At 39.4% G+C, this 24203-nt stretch overlaps 2 protein-coding genes across 2 annotated transcripts in view; one reads left to right on the top strand and one right to left on the bottom strand.

Annotated features, from left to right (window-relative positions):
* The window catches only part of CCDC91 (coiled-coil domain containing 91), a 562122-nt gene that overhangs the window by 161980 nt on the left and 375939 nt on the right, over window positions 1-24203 (top strand). The gene's annotated exons all lie outside the window — the stretch shown is intronic.
* Window positions 1-24203, bottom strand: part of LOC136010716 (potassium voltage-gated channel subfamily KQT member 1-like) — a 475694-nt gene that overhangs the window by 431243 nt on the left and 20248 nt on the right. The window contains exons 3-4 of the mRNA XM_065672339.1: window positions 18778-18868; window positions 3575-3701 (exon numbers count right to left, since the gene is read on the bottom strand). Of these exons, the coding sequence (XP_065528411.1) occupies window positions 3575-3701; window positions 18778-18868 (218 nt within the window). The remainder of the gene's footprint in view (window positions 1-3574; window positions 3702-18777; window positions 18869-24203) is intronic.

Raw genomic sequence — 24203 nt, 5'->3', positions numbered from 1 at the left:
GACTTAAATATATCACATGGACATATTTGAATTTGATTTATAGCACATTCTTTTTTGCTGAACTTTTTTGTCCTACTGGCACTTCATAACTTAAAATCATAGAATCATAGAATGGTTTGGGTTGGAAGGGACCTTCAAAGGCCATCTAGTCCAAGACACTGCCACAAGCAGGGGCATCTTTAACTAGATCAGGTTGGCTGGAACCACATCCAGCTTGGCCTTGAAGGTCTCTGGGGATGTCACATCTACTACCATGAGATTCCCATTATGTCTTTCAAACTGCATGCTGTCAAAACCAGGAGAAACAAAAGTTAATTCATAAATTCTTTCTTTGTGACATTTTCTGCAACAATAACAAAAGGATAAAAGAGGTTGTGAAAAGACATTCTCTTGATTTTACCTGTGTTTGGTACCTGCCGTTCATGAAATTTTAATTAGGCTAGGATTTTCAGAAGCATTTAGCTCCTAATCTAACCCTACAGAAATAGTAAGTAATGGAAGTATTAAATCAATAATTAGGAAAAGTATCACTATTACTGCTGATGCCATAGTACATGACTACCACACACTCTTTAAACATGTTCATCCTGTGAACTAGGGAATGAAGAAGCATGGAGAGACAAAGTGATTTTTCTAAGGTTTCTTGGTATGCTGGGAATGAATTCAATCTATGTCTCCTGACAGGTTCTTTTATTATAGAATTGTCTTTTCTCACCTGTAACTTGTCTGCAAAGAGGAGATAAATTAGGCTAACTTTAGAAAATCTACCTAAGAAATAAAAAAAAAATTATTTACAAGGTAGAGAAGCTGCATCGTTTTCCATTTTAGGGCATTTTTTTAAAGAACATTCAAGAAATAGTGTATATCCTGTCTTAACCCTTTTCTTCCCCATTTATAGAATAAAAGTTAAAAGTTAACATACTATTTTATGCAGCATGTAACGCAATAATATTAAACAAGTACATAAAGAATCAGAATCACAGAATCACAGAATCCCAAGGGTTGGAAGGGACCTAAAAAGATCATCTAGTCCAACCCCCCTGCAAGAGCAGGGTAACCTACAGTACATCACACAGGAACTTGTCCAGGCGGGCCTTGAATATCTCCAGTGTAGGAGACTCCACAACCCCCCTGGGCAACCTGTTCCAGTGCTCTGTCACTCTTACAGTAAAGAAGTTCTTCCTGATGTTAACGTGGAACTTCCTATGTTCCAGTTTACACCCATTGCCCCTTGTCCTATCACTGGATATCACTGAAAAAAGCCTAGCTCCATCATCCTGACACCTACCCTTCACATATTTGTAAACATTGACGAGGTCACCCCTCAGTCTCCTCTTTTGCAAGCTAAAGAGACCCAGCTCCCTCAGCCTCTCCTCATAAGGGAGATGTTCCACTCCCTTAATCATCTTTGTGGCTCTGCGCTGGACTCCTTCAAGCAATTCCCTGTCCTTCTTGAACAGAGGGGCCCAGAACTGGACGCAATATTCCAGATGCGGCCTCACCAAGGCTGAGTAGAGGGGGAGGAGAACCTCTCTTGACCTACTAACCACTCCCTTTCTAATGCACCCTAAGATGCCATTTGCCTTCTTGGCCACAAGAGCACATTGCTAGCTCATGGTCATCCTCCTATCCACCAGGACCCTTTCCCCTTCACTACTTTCCAGCAGGTCACCCCCCAACCTGTACTGGTACATGGGGTTGTTCTTCCCCAGATGCAAGACTCTACACTTGCCCTTGTTAAATTTCATCAAGTTTCTCCCCGCCCAACTCTCCAGCCTGTCCAGGTCTCGCTGAATGGCAGCACAGTCCTCTGGTGTGTCAGCCACTCCTCCCAGTTTTGTAATGTAAATGTTTTATAAAACATTTACATTTGTAAATGTAAATGTAATGTTTTTTTTGTAAAAGAAAGTAATAACTAGGCTTGACTACTAAATCTCTTTCTGCTAATAAGAACCAAAATATTTTTATTTACTATTAGAGAGGAGGAAAATAGAAAGACAGTTGGAGAAATTAAAGAAGTTCAAAACTGCTACCCAAGTTGAACTTTCTAAGAATTAATCAAAATTTTAGTGTGGATAGAACCCAATTAAAAAATCTTTCTGGTATCAAAGACATTTCAGTGATATTTTCTGATTTTATAATGGAGATTTTTGCAAAGTAAAATTAATACCTTATTTTTTAAATTATATTCTAGTCCTTTAATTTCTTTTTCTGATGTTTGCATTTTATTCTTGTTTATTTGAAAATGATAGGATTAGTCAGGATGATTCTGTCACTCACAGCAAATGTATTTGCCAACTTTAGTCATTTGGATGAGTGTAGACACAGATCCATCTGCACTTGATATGTCAAAACAAATCTTGACTTTAAATTTATTGTATTCTTAGGGGAATTTTAAATTTTAAAACAGAGCTGATACTTTTGAATGCACAACCAGCTGCAGCCATTCTTAGTTTTTCTTAAAAAAACACTGTGTCTTCTCCAAGGGCTATACAGACATTAATGTTTACTGTAGTAGATGCACAATGCCAGTATACAGAACCAGTATCAAGTTGAAAACACACTTTAATGGGACTGCCACATTTCCTCCTGCACCTGTATACTCTAATATACCTTTCTAAGAGGCATTTCTTACTGAAAGAGAAGTCAACAACATGATTAGAAGAAAATAAAAGTTAGTTATAGGCTTCATGGTTAGATCATGAAACTAATCATGAAATCAGATCAAGAAGAAACTGAAGAATTTGTTTGTATGTGATGAAACACTTCTTTCTCAATAACCCAAAACTCAGTACAGTATCTCATCACATAATTCACTGCCCACGTCTAAATGTATAACAGAATATGTTTCATGAGTTTTTGCACCAAACTGCATAAAGTCACTGATGGTTAAGAAAACATCAGTTCTTTCTCTCCCCTTTTTACCTCTCCCACTTTGCTCTATTTAAAACTCAATGAGTTGATGTCTGAGTAACGTAAAATTCACAGCTCTACTGGAGTCTATATAAAATTACAGACTTAAAACAGAAACAATGATTTTATGTACTACTGCAATTTTGTTTGAACGTCACATTTTATTAATCCCTCACTGTTCCACAGGCTCTATTAGTCACCTCTCCCCCTGAACCCCAGTGATGCTACCCACAATAGTCCCTTAAACCACCTAAAATGACTTAACTTTAGTACTACCCAGAGGAATTTTTCCTGAGTTATACTTTGCACATTTCCATGTTTTTTCCCAATTTATACAAACCTTTGTGTTTGGTTTCTTCAGGAGAGCGAAGGAAGAATATTGCATTCAAAGTCTGGTCAATTTTCTCCAATCACAACAGTAGATTTAGTAAATATTTCTTCCCTGAGAATTTTGCCTTTCTTAAGCTGATGGCTGCTTATGTCATAGCCATATTTTAAATGTTAGTTCTAGCAACTCAAAAGAAGAAATAATGGCATAGATTCACAAAGCAGATCAATGACTGAGACACGGCTCAGAACTGCTATGTTGTTTCTGCAGTAGTTGACGTCTTTAAAATTTATTGCAATAAAAAAGTTAAGAAAAAAAGAGTTTAAATCTTACCGATAATTGATATTGGCTTTCTGGCAAAGCGTATTCTTCCCTGGAAGCCAACATACTTACTCCTGCAGCCTGCAGACCACAATCGGACCACATATTCAGCACCAAAAAACACAACCAGAACTATTTCCTATCAGAATTAAAAGAACAAAACATCAATTTTTTTTCATTAAAAGACAGACTTCAGTTTGCACATCTAATTTACTCCTATAACTGGCAGGTCTGTAATTACCAGGGTGTTCCTGTTTAACCTTCTTGAAAACTGGGATAACATTTGTGATTTTTAACAACTAGGACCTCTCCAGACTCCCAAGACCATTGAAAAATAATGGAGAGAGGTCCCACAATGACATCAACCAGCAATTTCTGTACCCTGGAGGGAATCCCAGTGGGGCCCATGTGCATCCAGCTGGAGCAGCAAGTGTCAAACACATTCAGGGTTGCCTGGAAGTTTATCATCCCCCCAGTCATAGTCTTTCAGCATAGGACTCCGGGGTTTCTAGGGCCCACCATTGATGTTGAAGACAGCAGTGAAGAAGGCATAAATGTCTCCCCTTTGTCTATGTCCCTATTTGTGAGGTGACCAATCTCATCAAGCAAATGCTCAATGCTCTCTGATTCTGCTTTTGCTATTAACATATTTTTAAAAGCCCTCTTTGCTGTCCTTCACATTGCTGGCCTGCTTGAACTCTAATCAAGCTTTGGCTGCACGAATTTTCACCCTACAGCGGCAAACAGCATCTCTGTAGTCCTCCTATGTCACTTGTCCTTGGTTCCAGCATCCATACCACTTTCTTTTTCTGCCTAAGTTCTAGAAGAAGATCCCTGTTCAGCCAAGCCAGGCTTCTTTCCCATCTGCTTGACTTTCAATACTTGGGAATTGCCTGCTCCGTGCTCTTAAGACATGGCTTTTAAGAAGTGACCAGCATTTGCAGACACCAATACCTTCAAAAACAGACCCCTAGGGAACTTTACTAACTATCTCCTTCAGCTGCCCAAAGTCTGCTTTCTCCATATCCAGGACTGAAGTTTTCATGGCAGTTTTTCTCCTATCACCAGCTTTTGAAACTGAACTACTTTGGGGTCACTGTGACCAAGACAGGCACCAATCTCCACTTCATCCAGAAGTCCCTCTCTGTATTGATCTGCTGGGTCTTCCTGCCTCTTCCCTCACCTGCAAATGGAGGGACAGAGGAGAATACTGCTTGTGCTCCTGATCCCTTAATCAATCGTCCCAAAGCCCTGAAGTCTCTCTTGATTGTCGTTGGACTTCTTATTGCTTCACTGCTGCCTACATGGAAAATCAATTAACAGATAATAATCTGAAGGCTGTACCAGGATAGAAAGCTTTCTCTTCACGCCAGGAACCCAGGCCCCAAGGGAAGCAGCAGACTTCCCTAAGTGGGTCTGGTCTGCATATTGGGCACACCCTGCAGCCTGACACCTGGGCGACAGTATATTCCCATCAGAGCTCTTTTGGGGAAGCTGCATCGGTCATGGTTTGTGTAGAGTTTAGAGAGGACACAGACTTCTACCAGGTGGATACCATTGCACCCCTGTCAATCTGGCAGGGCTACAGCAACCTTCCTGCACACAAATATGCCCTGTTTTAATGCTTTGGGTGCTAGGGCTCCCTGGGGTTTCTTGAGGGGGGCCCTCATTCCCACCCAAGTCCCACCAGCCACTATGGTACAAGCAGCAGGCTCCTGGCAGTGCTCTGGGCTCCCCCTCAGGTTTCTCCAGTTCAGGTCCCCCACTGTTCACTGCATTAGACTGCTCCACTGCAGATCATGCCGACTGAGGGGAGCAGTATATATACAGCACATAAAATAAATCACCTCTATTTTAATAATGCTTCCCTCTATAGCACTATATTGTAAAGCACTTGCGCATAACCAAGGATCAGTATACTTCTAGAGAAAGCAGATTAATAAAGATCACAACATGGACAGATTTGTTGAGATCTTTGTTCTTTCCTTCCTTGTTTTCCTCCACCATTGCAATGTGCTAGCACACCCAAAACACAGCTTCTAGGCTTTGTTCCAACCTAAACTGTATCCAGTAACTCAGAGTCACCAAACACCTAGTACATAAATTACAGCTTTGGAAAATATTTGTATTTTAACTTAAACATGCTTGCAATCTCCACCCGGGGAATTCTAAAGCACCCAAGGAGTGAACACGCTTAAATCACAATTTTCCCTCAATAACAACACCAACATGCCTTTAAAACTGACATTCTGAATGGCTGAAAAAAAGACCAATGTATTTCAAAGCTAGAAACAGGTAAGAAAAACTCTACACTAATACGCAAAACTTCATATCAATTTTGACTTTTAACAAAGGTAGGTTAACATTTCTGTATCCACTTCTACCTCCTTGTTTTGCCTGAGAACCAAGATAATATGCACAGTCTTCCTCTGTTTTCATGGCAGTTTCAGCCTGACCATAACCAAAGAATTAGTAGAAAGCTAGAAAGTTTACAGCACAGTTTCAAAGCAGAAGCACAAGAAAATACACCACAAATCTGCTCCACAAGTTTGACTTTTCAAATAAATGTCTTATCTAGAGCCTCTAACACTTTCGAGTCTGTGCTCTGAAATCTAAACTGTTCAAGCCTCATAGTCAAAGCACAATTCAAAGGCAATCTTCAAAGGAAAACAATTCTTGCATTTCAGGAATCTTGCAAAATGCTCTCTCACATATTAAATTGTCTACATTTTTAGCAGATTCCTAGTAACATCTCTCAGTGGCATTTGTTTTCAAGTCTCTTATTAAGAATCTCTAATTTCCACCAAAGGAAGCAGAACTACATAGACCTAATAGACATGCTGGAGAAACAGCACTGGAGCTTTGCAGTAAGCTGTGAAGTCATGAGCACTTCTTTCTGTAATTAGGCAGAAAGCTAGTACCAAAGCTTGAACTGACAGAGCATTTCTGAAGCAAACAGTTTCACACCCTTATCCGCAGGCTAAAATGGCTGAGCTAAGGACCATCTCAGAAATACATGTGTTCACAGTCTTAGAGGAAGAAACACAACCAGAAAGCATAGCTTATGTAATTTCGTTGACAATGTTGGTAACCTACCCTTTGATGAGGGAAGATACCCATAACAATTTAAATGAAAATATATGTGCCATCCAACTGGATCAAAAGCATGGTTCTGCCACTCAGTGGCAGTTCATTCAATGTTGGTCCTAACAGACAACACTGATGGCAGTGGAAGAATCATTTCTACAGGAACTGTGTATTAGAATCACTGGGGCAGGTAAGAAACTGTTTAGAAAGCAGACAAGCACATATATATCTACTGAGGAAGCAAAAATTTTTGAGACTTTGGTTATTCTTTGATGATCCTCTGAGGTTACTTTTAGAAGCTGAAATTAAAATTATATCTGTTCTGAGGGTATTTCATTCTCAATGCAAATTCCAGAATCTAGGATTTTATTTCAACTACTGACAAGAACCCATCTTGGTTACATCCAGGAAACCTTGCTGAAGTCAATAAGGTTGCACAGTCTATGAAAGGGAAAATTAAGTCGTTGACAGAAGGAGGAACCTACATCTTCAAAAAATTTGAAATTAATCACTGATCTCAGTTCATTTTGTCCTGGATAGGTGTCCACGTTACCAAACCCGCAGCAATTAACACTTTTGTTGGCAGCCTCAGGCAGGCCAAAGACCAAAGAAGCATGAAAACTGGACAAACATCACAGCTTTATAGGTGGCCTCTCCAACAAGAAAGGGGGGGTGGGGAGGAAGATTATGAAACTTATCCTGTTATGTGTACTGCTAATGAAAGATAGAAGACATCCATTTCCAGGGCTGTCAAGGCTGATCAAGCTGCACCTCACTAAATTTGCCTTTAAAAAAGCTCTAACCTGCCTCCTTTTCCTCCTACACACATAAACACTTTTCACAACCTTAAATTTATTGCGCCACATTTACCTTCTGGTAAAGGGAAAAAAACACAGCAATTTTCTGGAAAGTCAGAAAAAAAAATACTTGTTTTCACTGAAATGGAAACAAAAGATGGTGAGGAGCTGTTGTGTATAAAACATGAACCAGAAAAGGTCTTCAAACAAATCTGAAAATTAAATAGTATGGCAAATATGTTCCCAACGATTTACCTTCATCTTTATGTCATTTTGAGATAATTCTCCAGTTTTCTGAAATTTTACAGAACACTTGCTTTCAAAATAGGATTATAGTAATAAGTATCCTGCAAAACTGTTGTATTTGAGGTCCCAGAAGTATTTTTCCCTTTCTTCCACAAGTGGTGAAGGCAGAAATATGTGATGGAGGATTCTCAGCAGATTTCATAAACCTGGAAAGCCATTTGGCATCAACAGAAAGCCAGGGATGAACTCCTTTCATGAAATCAAACCACAAAGCAACAAGTAAGAACAAGCTATTACATTAAAAAAAAAAAAAAAAGGAGCCATATCAGTTAATAAATACCCTTGGCTATTTTATCTAGCAGTCAGCTTTTGAGCCTTCCATTTTTCTCAGCAACCCTTCTCTGAACTCCTATGAGGGAAGAAAAGGAAAGCAACGCTGCGTATCCTTTGAGCACAACAGCTGCCATAAACTGTCAGGACATTTGCCATGACCCACTGAAGGAACATGAGACAGGTGGGGAAAAGCACAGAGCATCATCCTTTGTCTGGGGCACTGAACGTGTTCCAGAAGCACAGCCAAAGGCATGCTGTATTGAGAAATGTACCAGCAGAGAAGGTCTTTAGGCAGCACTGCAATTCGAATTATCTGCCAGGAAGTGAAGCACAGAGTAAGGGAACAACAGAACTGACCAGATTCTTCACTCTTACATGTTAAGTCTCTTCTTGTTTTGTTAGTGGTAAAGGATGCTTTTGGCAATTCAAATTGCCACAGTAATACTCAGTAAAGCATTTTACATGCAGTAACTGCCTAGCCGCATAAAGAACTGACATATAATTACAGATTTTAAACTGGGCTTGTACTGTCTAATAACTTTGCTAAAGTCAGTAGCAGCATTCTGTTTTTCTATGCTTGTCCCTGCTGTCTGGGAGAAAAAAAAAAACACAAAAACACACCAATAATTTTGCCCAGTCAGGTGGAAGTCCTTAAATTCATTTAATCTTTGAATTCTTTTTTTCTTTTTCTTAAATCTAGCCAATGCATAAGTCTTCCCCACCCCATAATCATAAAATAATACATAATCATGTTTATGCTAGTCTCAGTCTAACCCCATTTTATTAATTTTATTAAAATATAAAAAAATAATCTTAAAGGGAAATGTGTATGAAAATAAGCTCCATGCATATCTAATTCAGTCAGTCAAAAAAGAAACTCTTGTTGAAAAGCCATCAAGTTTTTACCAAGAATGTTGTTGATGACCAAATGAAAAAAGTGCTCACATTAACACAGAAAATCTACATTTTACACAGGAGTATAAGTGAAATATATAATCTGGAATTTACGTTCCAGTATGGTTACGGATATCTGCACCAGGGAAGCAGGAGAAGGGAAAGAGTTTAGTTTGAGTGATTAAAGTGCACACATGAAAAAGACAAGTATTTTCTCAGCTGCAGCTGTGTTTTAGGTAGAGAGCACACACAAGGCTCTCTTCACTTTTTTTATTGGAATATTTAGGTGCTCCGGTAAAAGGAGGAAGTGGGATGGCTAAATGAACAGTGTGTGCTCATGAAGATTCAATCAAGGAATGGCAGCTCTAAACAATGAAGCCTCAGAAGCAGGCATAAAGCTTTAATAGTCCAAATGTTTGCACACGTGTACTTATGTCCAGAATTTAATCTGATAACCTGTCTTCACGGTTTTCCAGTCCTTAGACTCAGAAATGTCAATTTAGTCACCTGTTTAATTTAATAGTTTACTCAAATGCTATGAAAAACTACTGATACTGAGAATACTTCCTACTATTGTGCTTGCTCTCATAAAGATGATAGACATCATATGTGAAAATGTAACATCCAGTATATGGAAGAACAGATGTCAGACACTAAGTGTCCTATAGTATCATTAGCTTATTCAGACTTACATGTCTTAGATGAAGCCAATGCACTTAATGTTTGGAAGTCTGTTGTTTGGATAAAAAAATTATTTAACATTTCTTAAAAAAGAAACTATCCATGCACATGTGAAAAATATGCTGAATTTGCTGACTTCATATGAGGAGTATCTTTATCTTTTAGTTTATTGACATTAGCCTTTCCTGTAAAGAATGAAGTTGTACACTAATGAGGAAAGTGCATGGTCACATTACCTATGACAACTACCATCCAAGTGAGTTGGGTGAGTTGGAGTGGACAACTTAGTTTCAATTCCGTTTAGGCAGGAACCAATTTTTCTACAAAGGAAATTAATTACAATCTCAAAGATTTTTGAGCAGCACGTTTTTTTCTAGAATTGACTAATTCAGAAAGATCCCACTAGGGCAAACACAATCAAATAGTGAATCAAGAAGATTCAAGAACTTAGTGCCTGGAGTTCTTAATTCTCTATATGTCCACCAGTATTCCACAGGAGCCTTCTAGTTCCCCAAAAGCATGTCTTGAAGCCTGACATGAAAAGACCACCTCTGGTAGAAGGAGAAGGGTATAGCTTTGCTCCTGGACTGGAATCTATCCAATGTGAATATCCACTTCAGAACTGTAAATAATCATATCCATGTTTTTTAACCTTTTGATTTGGGAGGGTCCCAAAATTTCAAGGACAGGAACTGGAAAAATCTTGCATATATCTCTCCGCCTTCCTCTCATTCCCAAGAAAGATATGTTTCTCTGGTCTCTTGGGCCGCATTCTGAAACCACTTTGCACAGAAAACTCTATAGAGCTAGAGTAAGAAGTGAGTAGAATTTGACTAACGGCATTATGAGTTGTTAATTTGTCTCAGTCATAGTTAATGCGCAACAATTTCTATTTTTAGATAGTTGAAAAGCACACAACTATCATGCAACACATTTTGTACTGCATTACAGAAATGCAAAAAGTAATATAACACACAAGAATCACTGTATTATAATTCACATTGAGAAGCTTGATAGTTATATTTGATTCCAGAAACACTGTGGCAACTTAGCAAGGTCACTTAGCAGACAATTTAAGCTTATGGAATGTGTTGAGAGACTTGTGGACTCATTTTTTTTCTAATATTTTTAATCTGCAATACTCCATATCTATTTTAACAAGGCTTTACATTGTATTCACATAATTTTCCTGATCTATTTATTCATCTTCCCACAGACCAACATGAACCTCAGAAAGCAACCTCTTCTCTCTTAGATTACAATGAATAAAAGAACATCATGAAAGCTTTTGAGTCATGTGGTTATTTTCATTCAGATGTATTCTACACTAACATAGTTTCAATATTGCATAGTATAAAAGAATTTGTGAATTTTTCTACTAAGGCAGTTTACCTGTCAGTGCCCTGGACACCTCATTAACATCTACTGTTCCACAGGCAATAAACACTACACAAATATCACAAAATGTATTATGAAACCTCCTCTGCACACAGATAAACATTAAGATAAACAGTACTTCCTATTCCTCCTTCATTCCAAGTGCAATGACCACAACATTAAATACATCATGGCATAAAAGTAGAAATTAAATTAACAAAGTTGAATCAATATGATCTACAGCAAAACCTATTTCCTCAAAATCAAGAACACTCTTGGTATTCTTGTTTCACCTGGAGAACAGAAGGCTCAAGGGAAACCTTACAGCAGCCTTCCAATACCTAAAGAGGGCCTACAAAAAATCTGGAGAGGGACATTTTACAAGGGCAAGTAGTGACAGGACAAGGGACAGTGGCTTTAAACTGAGAGGGTAGACTCAGATTAGACATTAGGAATAAGTTCTTCTCTGTGGGGGTGGTGAGGCACTGGCACAGGTTGCCCCGAGAGGCTATAGATGCCTTATCCCTGGCAGAGTTTAAGTCCAGGTTGGACAAGGCCTTGAGCAACCTGGTCTAGTGGGAGGTGTCCCTGCTGTGTCAGGGGGTTGGAACTGGATGAGCTTTAAGGTCCCTTCCAACCCAAACCAGTCTGGGATTCTTTGATCAAAATACAGTAAAAAATGTCCTTTTCACCTACAAATTTTTTTTTTCATTATACAAATTCATGGTTTATTGTGTTGTTACTTTTAGTACGTTAAAACATCATGCGTATGACAAAAAAAAAATATTTTCTTGTTTTTAGAACAGTAAAATTATCGAAATAACTCCCAGTTAGGAAACTTTTTTTGCAAGCCCTTGCAGTAAAAATAAAACCCTGTCTTCTGTAAACTACCATGGTGACCTCTCCTGGTAGAAAAATATATGACCTCTAACCATGAAAACATGCAATCAGATTAATACTCAAAGGAGGAATTACACCTGGCCCACTTTATAGCTTATTTTTAATGCCATATCCTTAAAGATCTAGATGCCACTTACCAATCAAAACTGATGCACAGACTACTAGATCTTTAAGAAAATATTACAGCCTCCTCCTGGATAGGCTAAATCCTATAAAAGAGGCTTTGGCAACTTTTTAAAAAGTAATTTTTCAATAGTATCATCTTAGAGTAAGATTAAAAGATAACTGTATATATTAAAGATTTAAAATTTAGGACAAAGTGGAACAACAAAATGTTACCTAAAAGTGACACAGTGAAGGAAGCCTGAAAAAAATAGATGGACCTAAACATACGCATGGTTTCCTGAAAACATGGCATATTTTCCTTTTCTGGCATTATTTTTTAAAATAAAAATTTCCATTGGAACTTCAAGTAAAAATACTCCTAAACTTGTTTGTTTTAATTTTTAATTTCAGTTATTTAGATACTGTGTGGGAGGGGATTGTCCCCCTCTGCTCTCGTGAGACCCCCCTTGCAGTCCCACATCCTGCTCTTGGGACTCCAGCACAAGAGGGGTGTGGACCTATTGGAGCAAGTCCGGAGGAGGCCACAAAGATGCTCAGAGGGCTGGAGCACTTCTGCTATGGAAACAGGCTGAGAGAGTTGGGCTTGTTCAGCCTGAGAAGAGAAGGCTCTGGTAAGACCTTATAGCAGCCTTCTAGTACTTAAAGGGGGGCTACAAGAAACCTGGAGAGGGACTTTTTACAAAGGCATGTAGTGACAGGACAAGGGGGAATGGATTTAAACTGGCAGAGGGGAGATTTGGATCAGACATTAGGAAGACGTTTTTCAGGTAAGGATGATGGAACAAAAAGACAGCTGTTAGGTTTTGCCTTCTTCAGGATGAACACTCTTCAAGAGCCAGGTTTCTGTCAGAAAAGTGCATGCAGATGCAACTCTGAGGTCAGGCAGGAATCACAAACTCGTTCTGCACTCAGTCACACAGTGTTTGAGGAGCACTTATGAAAACCATTCGGAAGGTAGCAGATAAAAACAAATAATAATTAGAAGTCAGTTCTGCCAAAGACAGAAAAGGAACTGTGTTGACTAAGATTAAGTACTGACTGTAGGAAATCACATAATCACTGTACTTGACTTGCATTTGGGAGAAGCTATTAAAAAGGAAAATGAACACTTAAAAATATTTCCATGAGTGCCAAAAGTGTCTAGAGAGTAATTAAGTAGGAAAGAAAAAAAAAAATAAGACAACTCAAACAGTTTTTTTCATTCCCTGTTTTTAACAGAAGTATTAATCAATTTTTAAAAAAATTTTAAACCACTTCCAAAATTCTGATGCTCACACAGCTGCTGGTGACAGGCTTTACCATGTGGTCTACAAAAAAGCAAGTATGCCACATTCCTTCCTATACCCTCAAACTGTTTCTTTTAGAACACATCATACATCGTGATTATCTACCTTCTGGTATTTAGGCATGGCATGATAATTTGTGAGGCTGTATTTCAAGCTCACAAACACCATCCTAGGCAGAGTTACTTGTTTTTAGTATGCAACAGAGTAAGTTCTCTCTTTTCAGCAGTCCCAGTTACAGAACCGCCCATCATCATCCCTCACACTGAGCTTTTGGCCCAGTACACTGCTCAGTTTTGCAAAGTTGTTCTGGTGATCAAAATGGAGGATTTCTTAAGCCATATTTAGGGCATGAGATACTGGAAGAAATGCACAGGGACATCAGGCAGAGAACTTAAGAGAAGCATGACAGACTTCTTCCAGAAGCGAAGTATTCAGTACATAGCGCACCAAATTGTGATCACCACTAACATAACTGACATCATGGTGGAAGTGTGTCACAGTTTGTGTGATCAGGATAAGGCGGCACACAAATACTTCTTTAAACAACTAGAAATTTCTAGATCATTTCCTGGTTCTTACGGAGGACTTTAGTTCAGGTAATATCTATTCAAAAACTAACACAGAGAGATGCAAGCAATCTGAGAGATTTCTGGAGTGTTTCAGGAGTAACTTTTAGATACAGGTATTGAGTGGGCAACTGGGAATGAAAACAGCTGGATCTGCTGTTCAGCTATACAAGGAAAAATCAGTTGGGGTTTTGATAATCAATGGCAATACCTTGGATGTAGAATCCAAGAAATACTGTAATTCAAGATCCTATGCTTCGGGAGAGCAAAATTCCAATTTTTCAGGGAACTGATAGCTGGAATCCCATGGGAGACAGCTTTGAAGGGTCAGCAAGTTCAGGATAGCTAGCAGGTTTTTAAAGACAACCTACTCCAAATGCAACAAAGTGATGAATGCTAACAACAGGTAAACAAGAGAAGTGATTATCCCCTTTACTCAGCACTCATTGGATTGCACCTAGAATACCACTCATGTTTTTTTCGACCACTACAAGTAACACTTTGATAAAGTAGAGGACGTTCCACATAAGGCCATCAAGGTGCTCAGGGTGTTGGACCACAAGGACCTCTCCTACAAGGAAAGGCTGAGAGGATTTGATTTGTTTAGCCTGGAGAAATGAATGCAGGGGGGACTTCTCAGCTGCTTCTCAATACATACAAGGAGGTTATTGAGAAGGTGGAGCCAGGTTCTTAATAGCAGTGCATGGCAGGAAGATGAAAGAATACAGACCATGGCAGAAGGATGAAAGAAAACAAAACAAAATTCAAAAAAGGGAGGTTCATACTTGATATAAGGAAAACCTTCTTCACCGTGGCGGATGGTCAGGCATTGGAACAGGCTGCCCTGAAAGGCTGCACAGTTTCCATCCTGGGAGGCTTTCAAGACCTGATGGGATAATGCCCTGAGCAACCTGGTCTGACCTCAGCACTGACCCTGCTTTGATCAGGAGGTTGGATTACAAACCTCCTTAGGTCCCTTCCAATCTGAATTATTCTCTGAGTATATGAAAAGAAAAAAACACCAAGGCAAATGGTTGCAGAGTTCTGTGAGAGCCAGTATTTGCATACTATGACAAGTGGAGATGCTATTCCCTCCCATTATGCAATCTGTAAACTAAAGTGGACACTATTATTTTGGAAAGCCCTATTTGCCCTTCCTGCTTCAGAAATTTCAACATCTGCGGGAGCTGAAGAGAGGGGCAGGCAGTGCAAGTTTAGAAGGCAGATGATAAGGGAGTATTGCCTTAAGTGTTGCAAACATATTATTTACCACTGTGGCCCGTTCCATTGTGTTTGTTTCCCCAGACATTGTACAAGAACTTTCTCATACAGCAGATCCTAAATACTGATGAATAGAGAAGTGAAAAAGGTCCCAACAGTGCAGGTCCAGGACCAAGGCAAGCAGGTGAAACTATGTAGCAATCTGAACGAAAAACTACTGCAAATGCATTTAAGATTTATGGATTGTGAAAGGACATGTACATTGTTGTTCTACCTAGAAGTCTTATGATCCATTTTAAACACTATTCTAAACTCTAAGCTTCTTTCTTCAAGTATAAAATAATCAAGAGATACTATGTTTTTCACTGTTCTGTTGGTGTTCATTAGCATGATTCACTGTACAAATGCCACTGTCATTTCCCTCATTTGCTGGCTTGTTAAATACTCAGAGGAAAAAACAAAACCAACTAGGAACTAACAAAGATCGTACCATGTATGTATATGGAAAAATTAAATCAGATTATCTCAGACAGAGCTGGCAAAAATCCTTGCAAGAGCAGCAGTGAATGCACAAAAAAATGGGTAGTACGAGAACAAAAACCTCCTTCAAATGACAGCATCTGCAAGTCCAAGACATGCAATTTCACCAGTCCTATTACCATGAAAGTACACTGATTTTACCACAGTGATGATCAAATGAAGATTTACATGTTATGTTTTCTTCACAAATGTAAAGAACAGAAGTTTTCTTCAAGCTCAAGCAAGGTTATCAAATAGAGCATTTTACAGCATTTGTGGAGGCACAGCATCAGCCTGTATCAGAAGCTATGGCTACGAAACATCTTCAGTAGTCTCAAAGATGACAAACTGGCCTTAACATTAAAATTCAGGGCCTGAGAGTCATACTGTTTTCCTTCAGAATTTACTTGAATTTTCAGAGACTTGAAAACATATGCTTGGGGAGAGAGGGGAGGAGGAGAGTAAGGGCTTGGGGCTTTTTTGGCCCCCTTTTTCCATTCTGACTACAAACACTGCTTTGGAGGGACACCTTGATATGAGATTCTCTCCTTGGTATATTCACATAGCTTATCTGAATTATGATAGGTTTCACACCTGAAAAGAAATTATCTTACACCACCCAGATGTATTAGGAACGTGAAAAAATTAAGTCTTTAAAACACAGGACTTTAGTGGCTTAGGACACATCTGCAGTTACATTTGTTACTAATGTGCCATATCTACTCCAGTGACATGCATTATCTAAAATTGTATTTGGCACATCATCTCACCCTATATAAGAAAATGCAAAAACATTTAAGTGTCTACAAGTATTAAATGCTACCTTTCTTGTCAGGCCTTACCAACTTTCAACATTACAATTATGAAGTTGATCTTTCCCAACTGTTAATCTACTTTAATGTAATGAAAAGCAGCTTTTTCACAAGTGGGAAAATACCACATATACTAGTATTTGTCTGCTACTGACACACTAACAGGGCTATACAAAGAACTGCTGGTTTCTTCAATTAGAGACAAACAAATAAATTTCATTTTTAACTTGATCTAATAGGTGCTTTAGTCCAGTTTTTTTCTCATCATCCTGGCAGTCCCCACTGTTTTCAAACACTTTCAAAAGAGCACAGTGGCATGGAAAGGAGAATACTTTTTCTCTCTAGGTGTCTTCATGCCTTTAATGAAACTCTCTTGGTTACATGAACAGTCAACTATCATATGAAGTAGATCAGAGTAATGACCTACTACAAAGAGTAAAGAGAACAATGATCTCTAAGCTTTTGTGGGCTTAGCACTCTCATGGGTAAAACGGGAGATGCACTTTGAAATTCCTTCAGGTAAAGGTAGGGAGAAGCACTACAAGCAGGAGTCTAACCATTCAGCTACTAGAAACAAGAAACCTCACAACTTTATGAAATAGAAATAATTTAATTAGCTATAAGCAATCTTTGAAGTGTTGTAATTGAACTTATTTCAGAGCAAACCCTAAGACTCACAGTTGTAAGACAAATGCTTTCTAGGCAAGGGAATCTACAACATCCAGCACAACATCTAATCTCTCTGCTGGCCATTTCTGTGAATGAAAGTAAGAAAACAGCAGAGAGGAAAATAAACTCAAAAGAGGTATCTTCTAAGGTAAGGTTGTAACACAGGTGGCCAAGAAACTGTTCCAGCTCCGCCACTGACTATGCATGATTCATTTGTTAATAGCTTAAAAATGCTATGTGGGCACTATGTGAACCACATATTTGTCTTCATTTAGTTATTTTTGTCCAACAATATTTGTCTGCACATGCATATACCATCTACACAAAAGCAAACAGCTAAGCACTGAGTCCTTGCCAGTATTACTGTATTGGGTGGGTGGTAGCTATACTGACCTATAATCACTCTGCATCTTTCAATGAGTCTGAGAAAATTACACATGATTGGCAGAATACTGCACTTTGTTTGACACTAAATGTGGCTTAAGGGGAAAGCAACATTTGTTAGGATTAACATCAATCAAAATCCCAAAATAACTGTGACCCTAACAATGGCTTAGTCAATTTCAGGCAAAAAACTAACAGCCACAACCATTAACAAACACCAGCCTCAAGGCCTGTTCTGGGTTCAGCAGTAGCAGTTTTTTTTCTCCTTCTTGGTAGCTGGTGCAGTGCTGTGTTTTGACTTTTGGCCTGGGAACAGCACTGATAACACCAATGTTCTTAGTTACCACTCAAATGTTTTAGTCTGACCAAGGACTTTCTGAGTCTCATGCTCTGCCAGGGAGGAGGGGAAGCTGGGAGGAAGCAGAGATAGGACACCTGACCCAAGCTAGCCAGAGAGGTATTCCATACCACAGTACGTCATGCCCAGGGAGGTAACTGGGAGTTACCCGGAAGAGCACGGGCTCTCTTCAGGGGGGTGGTCGAACTCATTCGGTGGTAGCATTGTATTCTCTTCTCTTGTTATTTTCTCTTATTATTATCATTGGTGATAGCAGCAGTGATTTGTGTTATACCTTAGTTACTGGGCTGTTCTTATCTCAACCCATGAGAGTTGCATTCTCTCAATTCTCCTCCCCATCCCTCCGGAAGCAGGGCTGGGGGGGGTGGGGGGGGTGGGTGGGAAGGGTAGGAAAGAAAGAGGGAGAAAAAAAAAGGGGGGGAGTGAGTGAGTGAATGACTGCATGATTTATGGCTGACTTTGTTTAAACCACAACAAGGCAAAATCACTGATGTGTAGAATTGTGATGGAAGCTCTTCTTCCCTATTCTATATACTGGCAAATTACACTGATAGACATTACTTACCCCCAAGATCCAGATACTTCTGAAGGGCATGGTTCTTCATAAATTTTTTACCGTAAGACTTAGAAGAGATATGTTTAAAAATATACATTCCTGTACTACAGAATATCCTGTTCCACACTGCATAAGACTGATGAACACCAGTTGTCCAGTATAAGAATTATAGGGTACAGCTTCATACCTTAAGAAAAGCAAGTATATAAAAGCTGTCAAATACCTTCATGGTTTACAGACCTAGAACATAGTCATCTCCATTATACTATGACCTTCCTCTAATGAAAGTAGGTACTATTTTAAATGTCATGGTAGCATGTTTTGCATGAGGTTATCTATCTCCCTTGTTCACCTGAAGCAATTTAATAAAACATTAGAGTCTTCCCCCCAAAAGTTCACTTACCATCCAAAAAAGGGTTCCAGTGGCAAATTCAGAATAATGCTCTATAGTAGATAGGACACTGAATATTAAACAAATCAGCACAGAGAGAAATCTGTAAAAAGAAAATAGTGTTTAGTGACTCATCAACTTGAACTAAATCTGGATGTAGATCTAGTTTTAGCTCTCATTCATATAACTTTTTTCATCGCAAGTACTTCGTGTTTAAGAAGTTAATTCTTCCTAATTAAGTGAATATCATCATTTTGCGTTTGATAATATTTAAGAAACGTGGAATAAAAATGTCAGGAAGGCTGAACACAGCTAAATAAATAGGCTAAGCTCACATTCAGATAAAGAAAAAATAAAAAGAAGTCTCAAAATATATACTCCTGCCCCCAGAATAGTTGGAAAAAAAACAACCAAAATTGAAAAGTCATGAGAATTGGAAAATGAAATGTGTATTTGAATCCTAGTTGATTCAATGCCTTAATGGTGGTAGAATACCCATTACATACAGTAATACAGTTGCATACAGTGTCTTGGCCGTCTTTCCACCATTGGTAACATGCTAAACATTTAAACAACTGGTGAATTAAGAACTGTAATGAACAGACAGAAAAGACAGACTTCTGATGTATTTGCACCACATCCTTCACCACCTTTTAAGGTCATGCAAAAAGCAAGAGAAAAGTAAGAAAACAGAAATTACTTCTATTAACAGCCAGAAACATTCCTTCTCATGCACCAGCTCTTCCAGCTGTCATTTCCTCTGATTCTGTGCCAAGAAGCTGTATCTAAACTCCTAAACTCCCAAACCAGCAATTGAAACCTTAATAGTCCTGCACATGATGAGACTGTTTCCAGTGTGAAACCCTTCTGAAGAAGATAAACACTATTGACAGGGTTTGTTGAAGAACTTCAAAGCAAAAGACAGACTAAGAGCCTTGATGACTGTTCTATTAATGTTGTGAGATTTCAACAGAAATAAACACACTATCTACACTTAGTGTGCTTTTCATAGTTTTTACATGAAAAGTATAGGAAATTCATGTTCAACATGAAGTCCAGTGACAACACAAATTCCTTAGGAGTCCATCCAGAGACTTCCCCTTGTCAACATTTTAATCAGTGTACCAGAAGAGATGAAATTCACCTCATCACATCCACACATGACTCCAAACCAAGAGTTCAGTCAATAAATCTGAGGGCAGAGCCACTGGTTAGAGGTGCCTGGGCAGGCTCAGGAACAAGCCTACAGGAATCTCATAAAACTCAGCATGAACTCAAATGTCAGATCTTGCACATAGTACAGAGCAGGCCCAAAGCCACATCGGATAGATTTTGGCTGCATCCCCTGTAACCCTGCTAGCATGTGAAGGTCACTGATGGTGCGGTGACAGACTGGAGGGAGTTTGGCAGAGGGCAAAAGCAGCATGAAGACAACCCTGACCCAGCATGAGTAGGAACATGTGCCATCAGCCTAATGGTGGGGGAAGCCCTGCCCCTACTGCACACCATGTGTCTCACTTGCCCCAAAGTCCAGTACATGTTCCAGTCACCTCACCTGTTCCTTTTACCTCTTTCTGCCCCCAGGAGTTGCCATTCTGTAAAACAGCCTATACCATTTATTCACAGACTGCCCTGTGACTGGTGATAGGACCAGCTGCCTCTTCCTGTGTCAGAAAGGCATCAGAATGGGACACTCGTGTTATGATATACCCAGAGACACATGTTTTTTATGTCATAACCCACAAGTTTTCATACTTCTCTGTGATGGGATGGTTGCCATTGTTCAGAAACTGTCATACCCACATGATCTCAGACCCCCCTCAGACTGGCTGCTCATTTCCTTCAGATGGGGAAATGCAAATATAAACAAATATAAGCACAAATATAAGCATAAATATAAACACAAGTATAAATATAAATACAAATGTAAATACGAGTATGAGTATAAATATTAGTATAAATATAAACATAAACAGAAATAGAAATAGAAATGAAATATACACACATTTTTGTATATACATAGGTTTCTATGTCTAGAAATAGAGATATATAATATATAGACTATATAGATTATAGACAATAAAATTCAGGGGGGTTGACCCTGGTCAGCTGCCAGATGCCACCCAGCCAGTCTTTTACTCCCATTCCACAATAGGACAAGGGAAGAAAAGGAGATGAAAAGGCTTGTGGATCAAGATAAAGACAGAGAGATCACCTATCAATTGCAATTGTGGGCAAAAGAGGTCCAACTTGAGAAAAAATTAACTTCAATCATTGCCAGCTTGAATAGATTCAGATAGTGAAAAGCAAAGAAAGTGGAAACTCCTCTACCTCCCCCCTCACACACCCCCCAAGCAACATAGGGTCATGGGGTTGCAGTCTGTCCTTACACTATGTCTCTGTCCCTCCTTCGTCCTCCTCATACTGTTCCCCTGCTCCAATCATCGGTCTTTCCACTGCCTGTAGTCCTTCAGAATAAACTTGCTCCAGCACAGTCTCTCTAGGGGCTACAGGGGAACCTGCTTGCAAACCTGGAGCACCTCCATGCCCCCATCCTGCTCCTCTCCCCTTGGTGCTTGCAGTACTGTTTCTCACACTGGTATTTCCCCTCTCCCCTCACATCCTATGGTGTGGGTTTGTCCTTTCCTGAAGGTTTTCTCCCTGAGCCCCGCTACCCACTGCTGCAGGGCTCAGCCATGCCATGTGGTGGGTCAGTCAGAGCTGGCTGGAACTGACCGTGTCCAGCACGGGGCAGCCCTGGGTGCTCCTCACACAGGTGGCCCCTTGCAGCCCTTCCACTGCCAGCATTTCACACCTGCAACCAATACAAGAATATAGAAAATAAATACAAATAACTGTGTATAGATATCTATATACATGTATACAGATATGAGTTTATGAATAGGCACGTTATTTACTCACAGATGCACCTCATACAGCAATATATACACACTACAGAGTATAGGTATTGATATATACACACTCTACAGTATATACTTGATCTCTTCTCTCAAGTAACAAGGGACAGGACAAGAGGTAACAGACTCAAGCTGCACCAGGGAGGTAGACTCAAGCTGCACCAGGGAGGTTTAGACTTGATACTATGAAAATTTTCTTCACAGAGAGGATGCCCAGGCATTGGAACAGGCTGCCCAGGGCAGTGGTAGAATCACCGTCCCTGGAAATGTTCAAAACACATGTAGATGAGGCCCTCACTGACATGGTTTAGTGGTGGACTTGGCAGCCCACCTTGGATAAAGGTTGGACTTGATGATCTTGAAGGTCTTTTCCACCCAAGTTGATTCTATCATTCTATGATCCTACATGTGTATATATACACAGATATCAGGGAACAGCAAGAGTGAGCCATTCCATTAGCCAGGCACCAAAGGTGGCAACAGCATAGGCAAGGCCATCCCCTAACACACCAGGATGCAGATTTGTGCACCATAGCTCAGTCAATACCAACCTGCAAGGCTGAGCATACAGTGCAGCCGGGGCAAAGGTCCTCCAACAGCTCTTGGCCACTGCCAGAACTGGGACAGGGGTGTCACCTGGGTGACAGGTGATATTGCTCCTAATCTTCTTGCATCTCTTTAAGGGTCATTCAGGAAGGAAAATGCACCTAACACAGGTCTTGGATATTCACTAGAAACCATAATCATCTCACCTGACTTGATTTCCCTACCACCTCTAGCTCCATTTCTCTCATTCACTTCCTGACAACTTAATTTCTTTAGCATCCTCCCCCTGCATAGATTTCTGGCACCTATTTGCACTTTAAGAAGCTCTCTAACAATTATTTACTGTAACATTATAATCATTGCGTAGTTACTGAAGAGTTAGTCAAAGTACACATAGTTTATAGTTATGGCTTTCTATACAGCAGAAAACAAAATTGCACACAATTCTGTGTAATACTCATCTCAGGAATTTGTGTGATTAGGTTCTGTTCTTAGGGGTTTTTTTAATTACTTCTGTCAGCTACAGGAGTGAAAGTTATTTGAACTCTTAGTCTCCCTTCAAACCTTAAGTGATGGATAGGAAATGGTACATCTCTAATACATTGAAACAGTAGCTACCTTGGTGAGAGAGTGGTACATTTTTGTTTTCATCACCTTAATAAACATTTTGTTTTCATACCTTTACCTTGCTGATTTATTTCAGTACAAAACAAAATTTAGGATTTAAAACATTACTCCTATTTAACACAAAACAGAATATAGTCTTCATCCTTAAAAACAAATAAAAATAAAATAACGGATATAATAGAAAAGGAACTGCTCTAACTGATTAAAGTCCATGCTACTGTGCCATTTAATGGCAGAATGATTAAGAAAACCAGTCTCATAAAGTGTGTTTGTGAGCTCTTCTTGCAGGTAGCTTTTCTTTTTAGTGCTCCATTGCTGCTACAAATCACAGTAAATATGTGGTCAACTTGCAGTCCAACTAGTCTGGAGTTGCCAACAGACCCTGTTATCAGCACCCTGCTCTTCCCACTCTATCTGGGTGCTGTGCATTACAACCAGCACCCTGTTAGTGAGGACACTGTCCCTCCTTATGTTAAGGTCAGGCTCTTCTCCTGGTTCACTTACTTCCTTAGAGTAGCCCTGGCCTTGCTACTCCCTAACAAACCCATAGGAAAGAACAGCAGAAAGATTGTTATGCAAAGTTTATCATGGCTACTGAAAATTTAAATCTGATTTCTCTCAGTCTCTCTAATTCAGGAAGCTCTTTCACCACTTTTGATACCGTTAACAACAAGAAATGTGTTTGTGGTGGGCATCTTAATGATTTCTAGCTCTTCATTAATGGCAGATACTCAGAGCTGAAATGTCTTTAGGAAAAATAAGGCTGAAAGAGAAAAGAGATCCAGATAACACATCTTATTCAAGGCTAGCATTGCTTTTAGCATGAGACAGATCTTAGCCACCTTCTCATGACTTCTAGTTACAGTCCATTACCCAGTCCTGCTACTTCTTTCACTTCAACAATATAAAAGTCGCCAAGTACATTATCCAGCAGCTTTACTTGAAGCCCCACAGGTTTATCTCTTTGGAAATGGTGGTACATTATAGGGGTACAGAGATCTGTCCAAGCCATAATAAAACTGGTATGTTGCTTAACTGAGCCACTACATTGACAAAGGATGAGCCAGCCAGCAGAGGGGGCAGAAGTCCCACTTTCTTGCAATAGGCAATATTCCTTAAGAGTAATACTCCAAGAAAAAAGAAAACCAAAGCAAAGTGTTGAGAAGACACACTGAACACAAGCCAGTCGTTTTCAAATGGAGAATAGCAAGTTGATAACGAGTTTACAGCATAAGTGTATTGCTAGTGTCCAACATTAGAAGAGTCTAGGCATAGGAATATGCAAATCTTTAGCCTTTCTTTAACACAATAGCACTGCTTTCATGTAAAGAAATTGCAGATGTAATA

Source organism: Lathamus discolor, chromosome 1 (genome assembly GCF_037157495.1).
Source record: "Lathamus discolor isolate bLatDis1 chromosome 1, bLatDis1.hap1, whole genome shotgun sequence".
In the NCBI taxonomy this organism is placed as follows: domain Eukaryota; kingdom Metazoa; phylum Chordata; class Aves; order Psittaciformes; family Psittacidae; genus Lathamus; species Lathamus discolor.
Note: the sequence above shows the minus strand (reverse complement) of the source record. Positions and strands in the feature narration are given on the sequence as shown.